This window comes from Bufo gargarizans, chromosome 9 (genome assembly GCF_014858855.1).
Source record: "Bufo gargarizans isolate SCDJY-AF-19 chromosome 9, ASM1485885v1, whole genome shotgun sequence".
Taxonomy (NCBI): Eukaryota; Metazoa; Chordata; class Amphibia; order Anura; family Bufonidae; genus Bufo; species Bufo gargarizans.
Genome location: NC_058088.1, coordinates 186,505,196 through 186,523,377, shown reverse-complemented (window position 1 = coordinate 186,523,377; position 18,182 = coordinate 186,505,196). Strand labels below are relative to the sequence as shown.

Below are 18,182 nucleotides of genomic sequence, written 5' to 3'. Positions count from 1 at the left end.
AGAGACATCATCACTGCAGCCAGTCATTGGCTGTAGCAATCATGTGACCCGGCCCCCACCACAAACTGGATGTTGGCACACGGAAACCCGGGACCTGCAGAATGAGTGGGGCAGCGATGGAGCCAGAACCCAGCGGCATGGATCAGGCAAGTATGATGGTTATTGCGGTCCAACCACACTGTGGTGTCTGTGGAACAGGTCTCCATTTGTGAACAACCCCTTTAAGGGAGTTTTTGATAGGCCATGTAATCTTATCTAGTAGTAGATATTTTATTATTTTCTACAGCAGCCTTGTATTGTACGGCCTCCCGAGTCCAGCTCTGCAATCCCTTCTCAGGATGTCACCATGCAGTTGTGTATGTAATTGACAAATCCACAATTAAAAAGATGCCGTTGTGTTGAGATTACATCATAGTGTATTTACATACAAGAAGGTTAAAAAAAAACAATAAAAACAGTTGTTAAAAGATTGCTCAGAGTAATCCTTAAAAAAAATCATCCGATATTCCATTACAAAGAAAGGGACAGATACACTGCGAATCTGCTAGACAGGACCTGGTGCATATATCATCATGTCCCTGCATACTGATTGGAGAACAGGAGACAATTCAAGTATTATAAGCTATTGAGTGTAGCGCAGCGCGAGAGACCCCCTGCGCAGTGACGGATATAAGGAACCAGGTACTTCTAGCAGAATGAATGGTGTCAGCACGAGCAGCCCTGTCACTGTTACATAAAAAGAGATAAAAAAAACATTATATAGCACCATATTTCAGTGGAAGGGGATGGAGGGCAGTGGAGTTGGAGCCCCTCCCTCAGAATAATTCATTACAAGCGACGTAAACACTATACCCCTCCCTTGTAACAGTTATTCAAGTGCTGTGGGAGCGAGCCGTCTGTCCACAAGGAGGTAATAATCACAGTCTACGTTCAGAAGAGGTATTTACGACACTTATTCGAGCCACACTTGCATTCCACCCGGATCCGTTTTTTGGGTGATCCAGTGAGGCCGGCCAGGCCAAAATTAGAGTCCATCTTTGTGCTTTCGACATCAACCGGATCCACTGTAAAGACAAAACAGAAGATTGATGTGCAGCAATCAATCGCAACCTCCATTACCACCCAAACATCAGGTTAAGCAGCACTGACAGTGCAGCAATATATTCTACTGTGAAATCCTTATTGTGAACTGGAGGGTAAATGCAAGGGATGGTCCCCTGCAGCAGAAGAGAATCCACATGGACCCCCAAACCATAAGGGCTGGCATCTGTGGTCAAGGAGAGGATCTCTGTGCCACGGAACTCCTCTGTCAATTTTGTAGATTCATCGACCACTCCAGAGAAAACAATATCTGGGTTGATAGATGAAACTCCACATCCAGAGAGAGAATACATCTGTCCCAAACCTCCAGAATTTGAAGTTGAAGGGGCCTTGAGTGATACTGGGCCCATTCTACCCTGGTCATGAGACCCAGCACAGATATGGCCTCTCTCAAAGAAACTGACCAACGAGGGAGAAGGTTCTGAATTCTTGATCTGATCAGCAGGGCTTTGTGTAGGGGCAACAGACACCTCTGAGATCTGGAATCTAGGATCATCCCCTAAAAGCAGCACTTCTGACTTGGATGCAAACTGGACTTGTTTATATCCCATCCTAGCTTGTCCAGGACTTCCCTCAACCAGGTAATCTGTCCCTCTAGGATCTGACCTGAATGGGCGAGGAGAAGAAAGTCGTCTAGATAGGGAATGATCACCAAGTCCTTTTCTCTCACATGAGCCATCATCTCCGCTATGATCTTCGCGAAAAACCCTTGGGGCCCGAGACAGTCCAAAGGGAAGGGCCTGAAATTGAACATGCAGGATCTTGTTCTCTAGTTGAACTGCTACTCTCAAAAGCTTTTGGTGGTTGGGATGGATAGGGACATGGTAAGACGCATCCCTTAGATCCACTGTGGCCATGTAACAGTCTGGAAAGAGATTGTTCAATGCGGACTTTATGGATTCCATCCGAAATCTTTCGTACACCAGATAACGGTTCAGACATTTCAAGTTTATTATTGCACGAAAGAAACCATTTGGTTTATTGACAAGAAATAGAGTCGTGTAAAAACCTCTTGTCACCTCCTGCTTTGGAACATCCACCAATACTCTATTCTAACAAGGAAAAAAACCTCTGAAATGATGGCTGCCTGTTTTGGGGGCTCTGAACAATAATCTGTTATCACAAATCTTCCCACCGGCAACTTCTGAAACTTTAATTTTAAGCCCTCCCTTATTACTGAATTTATCCATGGGCTGTTGGAGATTTTTTTGCCACGGACTTGAAAACTGAGACAGATGACCACCCACTGGAGGCCTGACGTCATTGGGGCTTTATCTTTAAGGCATCGGACCCGGAAAAAGAAACCCCTTCGACTTCTTAGCTGCTCCCGCAAACTGTCTAGATCTCTCTATTCCTCCGAGACCTTCTCTACTAAACCTCGGACGGAAAGATTTTTTTAGGGGGCTGCTGACTGGTGGAAGGAAAGCTCTTTTTTCTATCAGCGGCCTTTTCTAGTAAATAGTCAAGGATTAGGCCAAATAACGTATTCCCCCTGATACGGAATGGCGCAAAGCTTAGCTTTAGAGCTAGCATTGAATAAAGCGGAAGCTCTGGACGATAATCTTAGAGTCCGCTAAAGCATCGGCCAGAAAATCTAGAGCATTATAAAAAGTAGGAAACGAGGACAATAACTGCTCCCTAGGGGTACCCCCCTTTAATGTGGTACTCCAGCTCCTTCAGCCATGTCTTTAGGGATATAGCCACGAAGTAGCGGCGATAGCAGGTTTTATGGCCCCCGCCGAGGCTTCCCAATTATTTATTTCAATAAATCTCGGCCCTTCTATCCATTGGTTCTTTAAGAGAACCCATATCCTCAAAGGGAAGCGCAGGTTTTTTTTTAGATATCTTAGCTACCGGGGCATCCAGCTTTGGGCCCTGTCCCAAGAGGCTGACTACTTCCTCATCAAAGGGATATTTACACTTAACAGAGGAAGGAATAAAAAACTTCCTATCAGGTTTTTTCCATTCTTTTGAACAGATTGTGGCGGCTTTTGGTCATCTAATCCCATAGTAGCTCCTACTACTTTGACTAGGGAATTAATGTTCTCTGCATGAAAAAGCTGCTTCGTCATCAGAGGACTCATTCGATGAAAGCCATTCTCTCTCTTCCTCCAATCCCGAAAGTACATCACTGTCGCTAGAGGGGGGATTTGATGCAGCTGAAGAGGTACTAGGGCGGCTCTTAAGCAGACCGCTAACAGACTCCTTAACCTCCTCCCAGATCATCTGCTTGATGCTGCCCATCAGAGACGGAGCTTCCTCCTCCATTAACTTGCTTCACACATGCTTGGCAAAGGGGTTTTGCCGAAGCAGAGGGCAACTTCTTTTTACATACAGCACAACCCTTGTCTTTAGATCTGGAGACCTTTCTAGACTCTTTAGATACCTAGACACAGAAGATGACCCCCATGAGTAATCAGCATCAGGCATATTGGGGTATGACACCTCTTACCCTACCGTGGTTTCTGCGAGCTGAGACTGCTCCATGTCCAAATCACTGTTAGCAAGATGGAGAATCTGCCCGCTTCTTCACCCAGCACGTCAGTGAGTAGGCTGGGCTTTTCTCTTCCGGGCGCACACACCGCCCCCCCCACTTCCGGTCTTACAGCTCGCTCGATTCCTCCTACTGCCGCCCCAGAAGTACCTCACACATGCGCCGACAACCGAACATGCGATCACGGCCGCAGACATCCCGGAAGGCAGAAGCCCTCCTGGACCGAGAAGGAGCGGAGTGGAGAGAGAAAGAGGCCCAGACTCTGCAGCGGCTCCTAAGGGAGGCTTACGCTGCCAGGTAAGCCCTCCTAATACTATTAGAAGCAATGCTTCTTTTCCGGGTGTAGGCTGACGTCATCGGCGCAGGCGGAGCGGGCAAGCGAGCGTCCGTCTCTCAGAGCGCCTGCGCTGAATGAGGACCGGTACGGCGCAGGATTTTATGGGCAGAGAGGGCCAGCGAGAGGAGGAGAGCGCTCGCTGGCCCTGTTTATCAAGTGGAGGAGGGGGCGTGTTTATAGTCCTAGGATGCGGCGGCTACCAGCAAGTAACTGCCCAATTTGCTGGTAGTGAAGTAATTAGCATATTATAAAAGTAAGATTTTTACTGAAATTACAGCACATAGATAGGTAACAGTGATATATATGGACTCATCTGACGTTAGCAAATAGCTAATATCCGATAATGAAAATTGCTAAGTGGGGGGTGACGGATGCCCTTTAAATGGGGATTCTACGACCCAGTCACTTGAATGGGAGGGGTAAAACTGCAATAGCAGGAACAACATGTACACTGGCCCTGGGTTCCAATCAGGGGCGGACTGGCTGTAGACCCTACAGGGAAACTTCCCGGTGGTCTGACGTCTGAGCCCTGTACACGGCTCCCGCTCTCCTCCCGACTTCAAGTGTATTGCCATCCTGAGGCAACTGAAGCAGGTTGACAGAACGAGGCATCAGGCGCTGGATACCAGGGTGGCAGTTTTTGGGATGCACTGTGGAATTTGGCTCTGCTGGGGTGGTATAATGTGCTACAATAGGGTATTGCTGGCCCTGCTTTCTGTCAATTTGGACCCCAACTACAAAATGGGGCTACCCTTAGTTTCCAGTCTGCCCCTGGTTCCAATACCATACAACCTCTTCAAACGGTAGTTACCATACATTGAGTACAAATTTGTTAACCGCACATGGTCCATTTAATAGCCTTACCATGCATGTTGTAGTCAAAAGTAAGCTCCTCGCCAGTACGTATTGTGCGGGTGGCAAAAAATGCGATGCGAGGTAGACGTTCATCCTGATTATCAATGAAGACGTTGTAGACTTGGAGGTTTGGCCTACACTGTAGAAAAATCAGTAAAACATAAAATGCATGTGTGAATCCAGACCACAGGCAGAATTATTAGGACAAGTGCGTCTGTTAGACATACAGTATCCTTATGGAATGCAATGCACATCGTGATGAGAGATGACACTTCTGTATTACGGCACTGTGTGACAGCCACACACCGAAACAGGATTTAATCCCCTTTTTTGGCACAAAATACATGGTTTTCACAGACAGTCATTATACAGAGCTGTGAATGAAACCTCAGTCTGTTCAAGGCTCACACCAAGGTGTATTTTTCACATGCGAGATTGAAGCAATATAGAGAACATCATTCTTGCGTGGCGTCTGTAACGGGCAGATCCTAATACTTACACTATGGTTTACAAAGTGGGAGATATTTCCATAGCGGGCAGCATCCACAGTGTACACGTCTTCCACATAATCCAGGTCAAACAGGTAGGTGGCCCCTTGCCGGTCGTAAATTTGTCCCCTACGTTCAGCCTCATCTGAAGTGATGATCTGAAAATCAAAGCAGCAGCAGCATTTATAATATACGTGTGCAATAGGATTCTTACAAATAATACGCATGTCATACTCGGCAGCCATGGTTGACTTCAAGGCGCCCACACGCGAATTAATTTTACTACACTAGGCCATTTTTATAGGATCTGGAGGAAGCTAGATGTATATGGGCATTGGCAGACCCAGCTGTCTTTTCATTCCCTGGGGGAAAGATAAGGGAGGGACTGGCGGCCATGTTGGATTTATTATGTTCAGAAGATACTCCTCCATCCGAAAACTAGAAGTCTGGTAGCCCTTTGCCCCTGTGTCTAAAGTCACTTTCTAAACTTTACAAATGCAGCTCACTTTCTAGGGGACCCACGGTCACTGGCCTGGTCTCCGACTAAGACGCCTGACTAGCAGGAACGAAATCAAAGACACTAGACCGGCCTGATTGTGGGGGGCTAGCCGATGCTGAGCAAACTCTTCAGCCATCACAGAAGTTCCTGGAACTATTATATTAAGCTACTCTCCTACTTTACAGCCATGATCTCTGTTAAATTCAGCAGCAAATAAGAAAGGCAGAACCGTAACCAATCATCTTCTGGCATCTCACCTCACCAACATACTCCATAACAAAGCTGTTCTTGCGAATCTTTTCCAGGGTTCGGACCCCCCAGCCCCTTCCATCAGAGGTCCTGAAGATGCAGAATTTGTACTGAATTCCTTTTTGCACAACGCGATTTGGACAGGAGGGGCCGCATCGGCAATGGGAGTTACATTCATAAATTGGAAAGCCAGGTTTGATCTTCACCTGGCCTTCTTCATTGTAGGCAAATTTGTGCTGGAAACCCCCCGGACAGCAGCCTTGCTCATCTGTAAAACAGTTCCGGCACTTACATCCTACAGCTGACTTGGTAATGGTTAACCCTTCCCCCACCCTGTATTCATTAATGTACATGAAGTCTTTTGGGGGCCCCTCCAGATCCACTTCATTCTCCACCAGTATGAGGCCTGGATGGGCACGCTTGGCACTCAGCTGTTGCTCCCACAAGCGAAGTCGTTGTCTCTGTTTGGCCTTTAAAACTACGTGATGAGAAAGGCTGGAGTCCAGCCTCCGCGGGCACCGTGCAATAGGCTTTTTACTTGTAGTGTTCCCGGCGGCCTTTGCCCGTCGGAGAAGCTCCCTCTCCAAATCGCGGTGAAACTGTTTGAGGAGGTTGAAGCACTTGAGGTGATGACGAGGCTCCCACGAACACTCAGAGTCTGGGTATCCCTTCCATTTCACAAGGTATAACTCCTCGTCCTGAAGGGCAAGAAGTCAGTCAGATAAACCAGAAAGGAGATGCCAAATGCCACAAAGACCATTCAAGAAGGGGGTTTTCTGACCCCATTTTATTTCATATTTTTTTTAAATAATCGGAAAAAAAGGAGTCTGCCATCAGGCGCAATACCTCGTAGGGATAGCTCAGCAGAATGTAATATACCTTTCACTTGCTTCGTGCTTCATTCTGGAGAAAAAGGTGAATCCATATGCAAATAAGCAGTTAGGTGCACTGAGGGCGGGCCTAACATTATGTGCACCCTTGTCCCTCCCACTTCCTGTGCAGTCATCTCGTCTGGCCCCGTCAGTCAAGGAGAGGGAGGCGCTGTCAGACGGAGCAAAGATGCAGCGACTTGGGACCACCTTCGGTGCACTTACCTGGTCCTTTGCATATGGATCTCCATAATGAAGCAACGGATCAATAAGTGGAAGGTATCGTTACATTCAGCTGAACTAGCCCTGGAACTACAGTGAATTTCCTGCTGGCCACTTCTACCATCATTCCCTGACGGTCCATTTATACAGCTCTAGTGATGTGGTGTCGTCTCGACATCTGAACACTGCAGCCAATCACTAACTGCAATGGTGTTAACACCTTACCTCAACAACCAGTGATTGACTGCAGTGGTCACATATTCATACACATGTCACCACTGGAGCTTGGCAAGGAAAGCGTGGGCACGGAAGTGGCAGAGAATAACTAAGGTAAGTTCTGTTATTTTACCGTCTTATATCCCTATTAGTTTCCATCGTGTACTTCATATACACTACCTGTACTCTCTTGTAGTCACACAGATATTCCACCACAAAGTTGCAGATATTCTTCCGGTTCACCCCAAGAGTGGTGCAACATATGTGCTCGAGTCGGCAAAGTTCCTGGAGGTGAGATTCAGAGGAGAGACATTGCACTGAAAAACCTGCAATACAGAAAAAAAATTATGAAAGGTGAACCCATCTATCGAGAAAAACCGGCTATACGACTATTACTAGGAACAGATCTACTGCGCCCGCCTTCTGATCATCCCGTCAGCAATAGTTCTACTAACGCCTCTCACATGTGAACACGGTCCTAACTACAAATCATAAATCTACCCTACGCATCAGCAGTCACACGAAATCAGAAAGATTACTGTGATACAGTTATACTAGGAGGGCCCCCACAGCCATCTCTAGACTGGAGCCCGCAAAGTATGGCCACCCTCCATCCATTCCTATGCGACTGCTTAGCTATTTTCAGAAGTCCCATAGAAATAAATGGGAAGAGCACAGCGCATGCGCGGCCACCGCTCCATTCACTTCTATGGGGCTAATAGAAATAGCTGAGCCAGCGCTTGGCTGTTTTCGGCAGCCCCATAGAGATGAATGGAGGGCGGCCGCACATACACATTTGGCTCTCTTTTACCTTCTAAGCCCCATTCTAGAAATAGGTGCGGGTCTCACCTCTGGAACCCGCACCTATCAGACATTGGTGAGATATCCTAGCAATATGCCACCAATGTTTGAGAGGACACAACCCCTTTAAAGGGAACCTGTCATCGGGATTTTGGGTATAGAGCTGAGGACATGGGTTGCTAGATGGCCGCTAGCACATCCGCAATATCCAGTCCCCATAGCTCTGTGTGCTTTTATTGTGTAAAAATAAAACGATTTGATACATATGCAAATTAACATGAGATGAGTCCTGTCCCTGACTCATCTCACATACAGGACTCACCTCAGGTTAATTTGCATATGTATCAAATAGGTTTTTTTTACACAATAAAAGCACACAGAGCTATGGGGACTGGGTATTGCGGATGTGCTAGCAGCCATCTAGCAACCCATGTCCTCAGCCCTATACACAAAATCCAGGTGACAGGTTCCCTTTAAGGGACTCTGTCACCACATACATGTAACACACACACAAAAAAAAAAACGTATGTTATGCTGATTAGCCCTTGGTGCAACAAGGGCATTGCTATTGCACCCAGAGGCTCTACTAATTTTCCCTGCCGACCACACTCCCCAGTTCTTTGACAGGGACAAGTAGCGTGGACGTAATCACACGTAGTCCTGAAGTCTTCCCGGCAACACGTTCGGCACAAGCGCTGTACATGGTCAGAGATCACCAGGCAGATGGAACCTGCGAATCTGCCCAGTCGGAACCAGCCACGTACTGTGCATGCGCAGAATGTACTGCCGCAAGACATCAGGCCCAGGAACAAGTACATGTACACTGCTTGGCCCCGTCAGGCCTAGCGGAGGGGGCCACGGTCGGCCACTGGGTGCAACGGCAACACCTACTTGCACCAAGCTGCATAACAAAAGGGCCCTTTCCTCCAGACCGGTATCACTAGACCATGCAGATCTACAGAGGCTGATGATTTAGTTTCAGGTATGCGGTGACAGATTCCCTTTAAGACTGCATGTAGCAAGTCAACCATGTGTAATTATAATCTTACGGGCAGAGTTCAGCAACCTTCAGCACTCCGGCTGCTGTGAAACTACAACTCCCAGCATGCACACTTGCTCAGCTGTTCTTGTAACTCCCAAAGAAGTTAATGGAGGATTCTGAGAGTTGTAGTTTCAGAACAGCTGGAGGTCGCTGATCCCTGCAACCTGTGGCTATCCAGGTTCTGTGAAACTACAAAGCCCAGCATGCCTGATCTGATGGGCAGGGGTCTGACACCCCCAGACCCCCGGCGTTCAGCTGTTCTACAGTACAAAGCAGGTTCCTGCAGCGCTACTCGCACTGAAGTTGTGGGGGCAGCTCTGTGCAGTACACAACGGACGGGGCTGTGCACTACCAGCACCAGAACTACTGCAGAAAGGCCGACAGCGGCGGGGCAGGGTGTTGGACCACCGCCAAATACTGCTGGCCTATCCTGAGGAGGGACAACCCTTTTGCTTTCATAGACTGTTGGGACATGTAGTTTCAGAACAGCCGGAGAGTAAGAGGTCTGAGTGTTGTCACATCCGATAGGAGCGGGAGCTGATAGGCCTGGCATCAGGATACCAAGCTGCGGCTGGCCGAGGGAACCTACAGGCATAAGACATGAAGGATTTCGCTCCTGGACATGGGAAGCGTCTAAAGAGGAGCAGCATTATCCCCTCCTCATCGTGAAGGACAATACCCCAGAGCTACATGCACAATTCTGACAGTAGTCACTGGAAACAGTCAACAAGCTTGTCATTAGATATCCAAAGCTCCGTGCAGGCACTGAACAAGCAGGGAGATTTCAGTAATGAAGCCTGCAATATAGTGAGTGCAGCTCTGGAGTATAATACAGTATGTAACTCAGGATCAGTACAGGATAAGTAATTAGAGATGAGCGAATTTCATATTTTGAAATTCGTTCACGCTTCGTTTGGTGGTAAAACAAGAACTGCTTTATGGATTCCGTTACCACGGACCATAACGCAATTCTATGACGGAATGCATAATGGAATGCCTTTAGAGGCATTCCGTTATTCATTCTGTCATAATAGAAGTCTATGGTCTGCATAACGGATCCGCCACGGACTCCCCTGCATAACGGAAACGGGAATTCTATTATTACGGAATGAATAACAGAATGCTTCTAAAAGGCATTCCGTTATCCAAAATAATATAAATGTCTCCAGTAGCTCCACCAACTTAAATCTATAGATTAGCTGCTCTCTACCACGACACCCCCCGATCAAATAAAAGTATATGATATATGGTTTAGAAGGCACTCAACTACCTGGTGTAGCACAAAATCACTAAATGTATAGTTAATACAAAATATTTATTCCAAAATACTGGTAAAATTATATATAAATTTGCATAAATTACTTATTTCTTTAAGCCCATGACTGCACCCTTGGAGAGACCACCTCCTCCTCAGGACAGGAACCGCTTTAAGAGACAGACCGCCCTCTCCACCTGCAGTCCTTTTTCAAGAGCTAAGACACATTAAAAAAAAAAAAATATATATATATATATATATATATATATATATATATATATATATATATATATATATATATATTTTATGTCTTAATACCATAATCCTCCTCTTTTTTTGGGAAGGGAATTAGCCGGGTGCTGTCATAGGCTCCAAGAAAACCGATTACCGGTAAGTGTAATCTCTTTTTCCCCCTCGTCTATGACAGCACCCATGGAGATTTAGGCAAAATTTATTTAGGGTGGGACAACAGCCTGAAGTACCCTACGGCCAAAACTCAGGCCTTCATTAGACGGTAGCTGAAGTCTATAGTGATTGAATAAAGTATGCGGGGAACTCCAGGTGGCAGCCCTACAAATCTGCTCTATGGAAGCGGAGGCCTTCTCTGCCCAAGAAGTAGAGACTGATCTGGTAGAGTGAGCCTCGAACCCCGATGGTGGAACAGCTCCCTTGGATGAGTACGCTAAGTACATTGCTTGTCTGATCCATCTAGTCTGGGAAGATGCAGCAGAGCCCTTCTTAGCACCCTGAAAGGAAATCCACAAAACGGGAGGAGGACCTTCAGGGGTGTGCCTGCAGATACTGAATTAAACATCTCCTCACAGTCTAAACAATGGAAGTCCGATTCTTTCATTTTTTGGAGAAGCACAGAAGGAGGGAAGAACTGTCTCTTGGGAACAGTGAAAAGAGGAAGACACCATTGGCAAAAAAGAAGGATCAGGAGAAATAACCACCCGATCCTTCAAAATTGAAGTAAGGCTGGTCAATGGAAAGAGCAGCAATCTCACTAACTCTTCTAGTAGAGGTAATCGCTAGCAGAAAAGCCAGCTTTAGGGAGAGCATCTTAGGGGAAATGCTGGTTATCGGCTCAAAAGGATCTGACGTCAGGGCTGAAAGAACTAAGTTTAACCCCCAAGGAGGGATCCTATTTCTGCAAACTGGGGATAACTTAGAAACTGCAGTGATGAATCTCTTCCACAGGGACGCCCCGCCAATTTAAATTCAAATAAGGCACTTAAGGCTGAGATCTGCACTTTTAAAGTGCTAGGCCTAAGTTTTTTTTTCCCCTCCAACCTTCCTGCAAGAAATCTAACACAAGAGGAATATCTGGAGCCACTAAAACATCCACTAGTCTCTTGGCAAATCTGCAGAAAGCCCTCCAAATTCTCAAATAAATCTCAGAAGTGACCGTCTTATGTCTCGCCAACATAGTAGTGATAACCTCATCAGAGAGACCCCTGCTTTTTAAAATTTCCCTCTCAATAGCCAGGCAGTAATATGAAGACTCTCCACTTCTGGGTGAAGGCTTGGTCCCTGAGCTAGAAGACCCCGGAATGCTGGAAGAACCCAGGGGGTTGCCATCGACATTCTGCAGAGCTCTGAAAACCACACCCTTTTTGCCCAAAAGCGGCTAGCACTATAACCGTAGAACGATCCTCCCTGATCTTTGAGGACTCTTGGAAACAGCTTCAGAGCGGGTAAGGCATAAAGAAGACCCTTTCCTCAGGACTGAGCCAACACATCTACTGCCCTTGGCTATTACTTTGGTGACAGAGAAAAGACTCCCCTCACCTTTCTATTTGACCTGGTGGCAAAGAGGTCTATTTTCGGGACGCCCCATAAGGCCGAAATTTTGTTGAAAACCTCCTGATCTAGGGACCATTCACACTGCCATAGATGATGACGGCTGAGGAAATCTGCTTCTACGTTGTCTACCTCTTTTAGATGCACAGCAGAAAGATGAGAGAATCTTCCGTTAGTCTGAAAATTTGGTGGCTTAGGGCCATCAGACTTGGAGCTCTGGTACCACCACGTTTGTTGATATGTTGTCCGAATATATCCTGACATTTCCGCCCCTGATCATTGGTAGACTCAGAGTCAACGCTAATCTGATAGCATTCAGTTCTCTGAAATTTTGAGACTGGGCACGGGAATCAAAGTCCCAGGTCCCCTGCAGTAGCAGAGACTCTACATGGGCTCCCCAACTGAAGAGGCTGGCATCCGTGGTCAAAGAGAGGACTGCATCTCTGTGCCAGGGAACACTTCAGTAGATTCTGCAGATTCATCCACCACTCCAGAGAAAACAATGCCTGGGATGATAGAGAGAGAGCACGAGAGAGTGATAGCGACAGAGTCTGTCCCAAACCTCCAGAATCTAAAGCTGTAGGGGCCTCGAGTGATACTGGGCCCATTCCACTCCCAGAATTGCAGCAGTCATGAGCCCAAGCACCGACATGGCCTCCCTCAGGGAAACTACCTGCCGAGAAAGAAGGTTCTGAATCTTTGAAGAGATCAGCAGAGCCTTGTGTACGGGCAACATTTTAAATCTTGGATCATCCCCAAAAAACTGGACTTTTGACTTGGGTGCAAACTGGACTTTTCTATGTTTATCTCCTAACCTAGCTCGTCCAGAACCTCTGTTCTTCCAAGATGTGACCTGAATGGGCGAGGAGAAGAAAATAGAGATAGGATATGATCACCCAGTCCTTCTCCCTCACATGAGCCTCAAATGATCGTCGTAAAAAACCCTTAGGGTCTGAGACAGTCCAAAGGGAAGGGCCTGAAACTTAGCATGTAGAATTCCGTTCCATAATAGAACTGCTTCTCTCAAAAAGTTTTGGTGGTGGAGATGGTTAGGAACATGGTAATACGTATCCCTGAGATCCACTGTGGCCATGTAACAGTCTGGAAAGAGATCGTTCACTGCTGACTTGATGGATTCCATCCAAAAAATTTAGTACACCAGATAACGGTTCAGACACTAAGTTGATTATTGGTTCTTTTCGTACATTCGTCTTTTTTTTTTACAAGAAAAAGGGTTAAGTAAAATCCTCTTCCTGCTTTGGAACCTCCACCAATACTTTTTTTGCTAATAGGGAATAAACCTCTGATATGATGGCTGCCTGTTTTGGGGGTCTGAACGATAGTCTGTCAACACGAATCTCTCTGCTGGCAGCTTCTGAAATTTTCATTTTAAGCCCTCCCTTATAACTACACTTATCCATGGGCTGTTGGAGAGTTTTTGCCACCGATTTGAGAAGTCAGACAGGCGACCGTCCACTGTAGGCCTGGCGTCATTGGGGCCGCTTCTTTGAGGCCTCTGCCCGGAACAAAAAAAAAAAAAAAACCCTTTGACTATTTTGCTGCTCCTATTGTCTAGACCTTTCTCTTCCCCTAAAAACTTCTCTTTTAAACCTGGGGCGGAAAGATTTTTTAGGGGGCTTCTGACTGGTGGAAGGAAAGTCCTTTTTATCATCAGAGGCCTTCTCAAGAAGATTATCGAGGACCGGGCCAAATAAGGCCTCTTTCACACGGGCGTTGTGGGAAAATGTGCGTTCCGGGAACACGTGCGAATTTTCAGCGCGAGTGCAAAACATTGTAATGCATTTTGCACGCGCGTGAGAAAAAAAAAATCGTGCATGTTTGGTACCCAAACCCGAACTTCTTCACAGAAGTTCGGGCTTGGAATCGGTGTTCTGTAGATTGTATTAAATTTTCCCTTATAACATGGCCGACGCACTCAGTCCGTCGGCCGGTGCATGCGCACTGCGATGCCCATTCCCTGGTCCAGGATTGCTCATAAGAGGTAATGTTTTTATTAACTGTAAGGCTGCTAGAAAGCTATGGGAAGGGTTACAAAGGTGAAATGTTGATGACAGACTCCCTTTAATCATGAGCTGCCAGCTAAAGGACCTGTGGTGACGTCACATCACATGGTCCATCACTGCTCCATGTTCAGACTGAATCTTCCTAATGGCGGACGGTAGTGTGGGCACGCACACCGACTCCCCCGCACTTCTGGCTTACAGTGCCTGCTTCCCTCTACTGTCGCACCGAAAGTGCGTCCCTGCCCAGGCGGCTCCCCCTGGTTACAGGCGAGATGCTGACAGCCAGACATGCGAAACGGCCGCAGAGGTCCAGGAAAGAACCCCCCCCCCCCGGGCCGAGAAAGAGCGGAGTGGGGAGGAGAGAGAAAGAGGCCCAGACTTAGCAGCGGCTATGCCACATCGGTAAGCCCTCCATATACGCTTTAAACAGCTGGGGCGCCCGCAGCTTCATGTATCCTGTGGTTTTAAAACTCCCTCCTGTCCCCTTAGGACAGGAAACAGAACTAAAGGTGGAGAGGGCGGTCCCTCTTTTAAAGCGGTTCTGGTTCCTGTTTTGAGGAGTAGGAAGCGGTCTCTCCGTGAGAGTCATAGGCGAGGGGGAGAGAAGGAAAAAAAAGACACTATACAGGTAACTATAATAGTAATAAGAGTCTCTTGCAACGGCATAAGTATAGAAATGCTTCAATTAAAGAATGTTCCACTAGTATAAACCGACCAATAAGGCGATTATAACACCTGTAAGATTTGTAGTTCCACTGATGAGTATATTGATAGTATGTAAGAGATGGTTAGTATTTTATATATGAATAACAGCAGTGAATGGAGGAAACGCCAAACGCCTTGTGCTTTACATTACCAATCCTTGCGAGGTTAGGCTGTATTGGAATGGCCGCTGTTGCAACCACTCCGAAACGCGTCTGGTATGAACCGCAGAGGACGTGTACTATAACTGACAAGCGATATCGGTCATCCATCAGCTGCATACACGCCGGCTCCCGGTGACCAACTAAAGTAACGAGCGTCTGACCAGGTAGGACGCCGAGGAAGCAGAGCCGACTAGACACAGCGGCCATTCCAATACAGCCTAACCTCGCAAGGATTGGTAATGTAAAGCACAAGGCGTTTGGCGTTTCCTCCATTCACTGCTGTTTATTCATATATAAAATACTATGTAATTACTACTGACATTGATACAATACTAACCATCTCTTACATAGTATCAATACACTCATCAGTGGAACTACAAATCTTACAAGTGTTAGGCCTCTTTCACACTTGCGTTGTCCGGATCCGGCGTGTACTCCACTTCCCGGAATTACACGCCAGATCCGGAAAAACGCAAGTGTACTGAAAGCATTTGAAGACGGATCCGTCTTCAAAATGCTTTCAGTGTTACTATGGCAGCCAGGACACTATTAAAGTCCTGGTTGCCATAGTAGGAGCGGTATACTTACCATGCGTGCGGCTCCCAGGGCGCTCCAGAGTGACGTCAGAGCGCCCCAGGCGCATGGATGACGTGCCATGCGATCACATCATCCATGCGCCTGGGGCGCCCTGACGTCACTCTGGAGCGCCCGTCACTCTGGAGCGCCCCGGGAGCCGCACGGATGGCAAGTATGCCGCTCTCCGCTACACTTTACCATGGCTGCCAGGACTTTAGCGTCCCGGCAGCCATGGTAACCACTCTAAAAAAGCTAAACGTCGGATCCGGCAATGCGCCGAAACGACGTTTAGCTTAAGGCCGGATCCGGATCAATGCCTTTCAACGGGCATTCATTCCGGATTCCGGAGCAAAAAGCGCATCATGCTGCGGTATTTTCTCCGGCCAAAAAACGTTCCGGAACTGAAGAAGACATCCTGAACGGATTTCACTCCATTCAGAATGCATAAGGATCATCCTGATCAGGATTCTTCCGGCATAGAGCCCCGACGACGGAACTGTATGCCGGAAGACAATAACGCAGGCGTGAAAGAGCCCTTATAATCGCCTTATTGGTCTTTCTGTTTATACTAGTGGAGCATTCTTTAATTGAAGCATTTCTATACTTCTGCAGTTGCAAGAGACTCATTACTATTATAGTTACCTGTATAGTATAATTTTTTCTCATCTATTAATTATGGATGTTGATTTCTATGTGATGTATTGTTGATCTGCGCCCTCATATAATCCACTTTTGGTCTCACTCATTATGAGGCTGCAAATCATACACTATATCAAGTAATTTACACAATTAAGGTATACTATTTTTTACATTATGTATTTTTATTGCATGCATTTCATTTCTATCTCACTAATCTTTTTGACCGGTATTTTGGAATAAATATTTGTATTGGCTATACATTCGGTGATTTTGTGCAGCACCAGATAGTTGAGTGCCCCCCAACCATATGTCATATACTTTTTCATTCTGTTATGCATTCCGTCATAGAATTACATTATGGTCCGTGGTAACGGAATCCACAACGCGATTCTGCTTTTACCAAAAGGAAGTGTGAACGAATAACATAACATAATTCATAACACTGAGAATAGTGAGTGCAGCTCTGGAGTATAATACAGCATGTAACTTAGGATCAGTACAGGATAAGTAATGTATGTACACAGTGACTGCACCAGCAGAATAGTGAGTGCAGCTCTGGGGTATAATACAGGATGTAACTCAGGATCAGTACAGGATAAGTAATGTATGTACACAGTGACTGCACCAGCAGAATAGTGAGTGCAGCTCTGGAGTATAATACAGGATGTAACTCAGGATCAGTACAGGATAAGTAATGTAATGTATGTACACAGTGACTGCACCAGCAGAATAGTGAGTGCAGCTCTGGGGTATAATACAGGATGTAACTCAGGATCAGTACAGGATAAGTAATGTATGTACACAGTGACTGCACCAGCAGAATAGTGAGTGCAGCTCTGGAGTATAATACAGGATGTAACTCAGGATCAGTACAGGATAAGTAATGTATGTACACAGTGACTGCACCAGCAGAATAGTGAGTGCAGCTCTGGAGTATAATACGGGATGTAACTCAGGATCAGTACAGTATAGTGAGTGCAGCTCTGGAGATCTGACTTCCCCTCAGCACACACTTCCATCACTCCATACTGACCCGTCCTTCACTCCTGTCACCCCGATTCTCCACACACAGCACCACCCAGCTGTCCACCCCTCTCGGCTCAGCCTTCCTCTTAATCACCCCCTGATTATCACCGATTCGGGTTACTTACCACGCACAACGTTTAAATTCTCCGCCATGTTGCGCGGGATAGGCACAGGACTCTGGAGAGCAGTCTTTATTCTGATTGGCCAGAAAGACCCGGCGCGGGCAGCATGGCGAAGCCATTATTGGCTGAGAGCGGAGTGACGTCAGTGGCAGGGCGGGGACCTAAAATTGCGCGCCATTTCACTCCACTCAGGGGTAGTGGGCGGGTGTGCTAAGATTTTACCACAAGAGGACGAACTGCAGTAAGTCTACTCAGAAGCGGCCATTTTACGGTAGTAGGCTGTAGTTTTCTGAACGGGACATGGTCTACGATAAAATGGCTGACGCCGGAGACATCATGTGAAATCATATAGTACTCTTTTATTGTCCTCTTATACTGGAAATGTGAGGTAAAAAAACTCAGTTTTTTTTGTGTTGTCAGATTTTAGTTTGTTGCTTCTGCTAAGCTGTGGAAATGTTATTGACGTGTAGAAATGGGAAGCTCAGTAAGTGTTTTATGGTGTGAAGCTAAATTAGTGACTTTGTCATTGGAAGTCCATTAACCCTATGCAGTCTATAAAGACACTGCTTTCAGTTGGCCTGAGGGGAAGGTTAATTATGTCTAATGTAATGTGCTGTGGGCTGAAAGCTAAACCATTCGTCATAAATATGGCGTCCATTATGGAAAAAAATATACTTGTGTGGTGCATGGTTTGCGAG

At 46.5% G+C, this 18,182-nt stretch overlaps 1 protein-coding gene across 1 annotated transcript; it reads right to left on the bottom strand.

Annotated features, from left to right (window-relative positions):
* Positions 1 to 400: 400 nt before the first annotated feature.
* Positions 401 to 17,537, bottom strand: SUV39H1 (SUV39H1 histone lysine methyltransferase). The gene is made up of 6 exons (XM_044306688.1): positions 17,488 to 17,537; positions 7,511 to 7,656; positions 6,032 to 6,721; positions 5,287 to 5,433; positions 4,797 to 4,926; positions 401 to 1,064 (listed from the first exon to the last, which is right to left on the bottom strand). The coding sequence occupies exons 1-6, from the start codon at positions 17,513 to 17,515 to the stop codon at positions 931 to 933; spliced, it is 1,275 nt and encodes a 424-aa protein (XP_044162623.1). The 5' UTR covers positions 17,516 to 17,537; the 3' UTR covers positions 401 to 930.
* Between the last annotated feature and the right edge of the window lie 645 nt (positions 17,538 to 18,182).

Coding starts and splice junctions, on each gene's coding strand:
- SUV39H1 (XM_044306688.1), bottom strand. CDS start 17,515: ATGGCGGAGAATTTAAACGTTGTGCGTG. Junction 6,722..7,510: donor GTGACTACAAGAGAGTACAG/GTAGTGTATATG, acceptor CTTGCCCTTCAG/GACGAGGAGTTATACCTTGT. Junction 5,434..6,031: donor TTATGGAGTATGTTGGTGAG/GTGAGATGCCAG, acceptor TTTGATTTTCAG/ATCATCACTTCAGATGAGGC.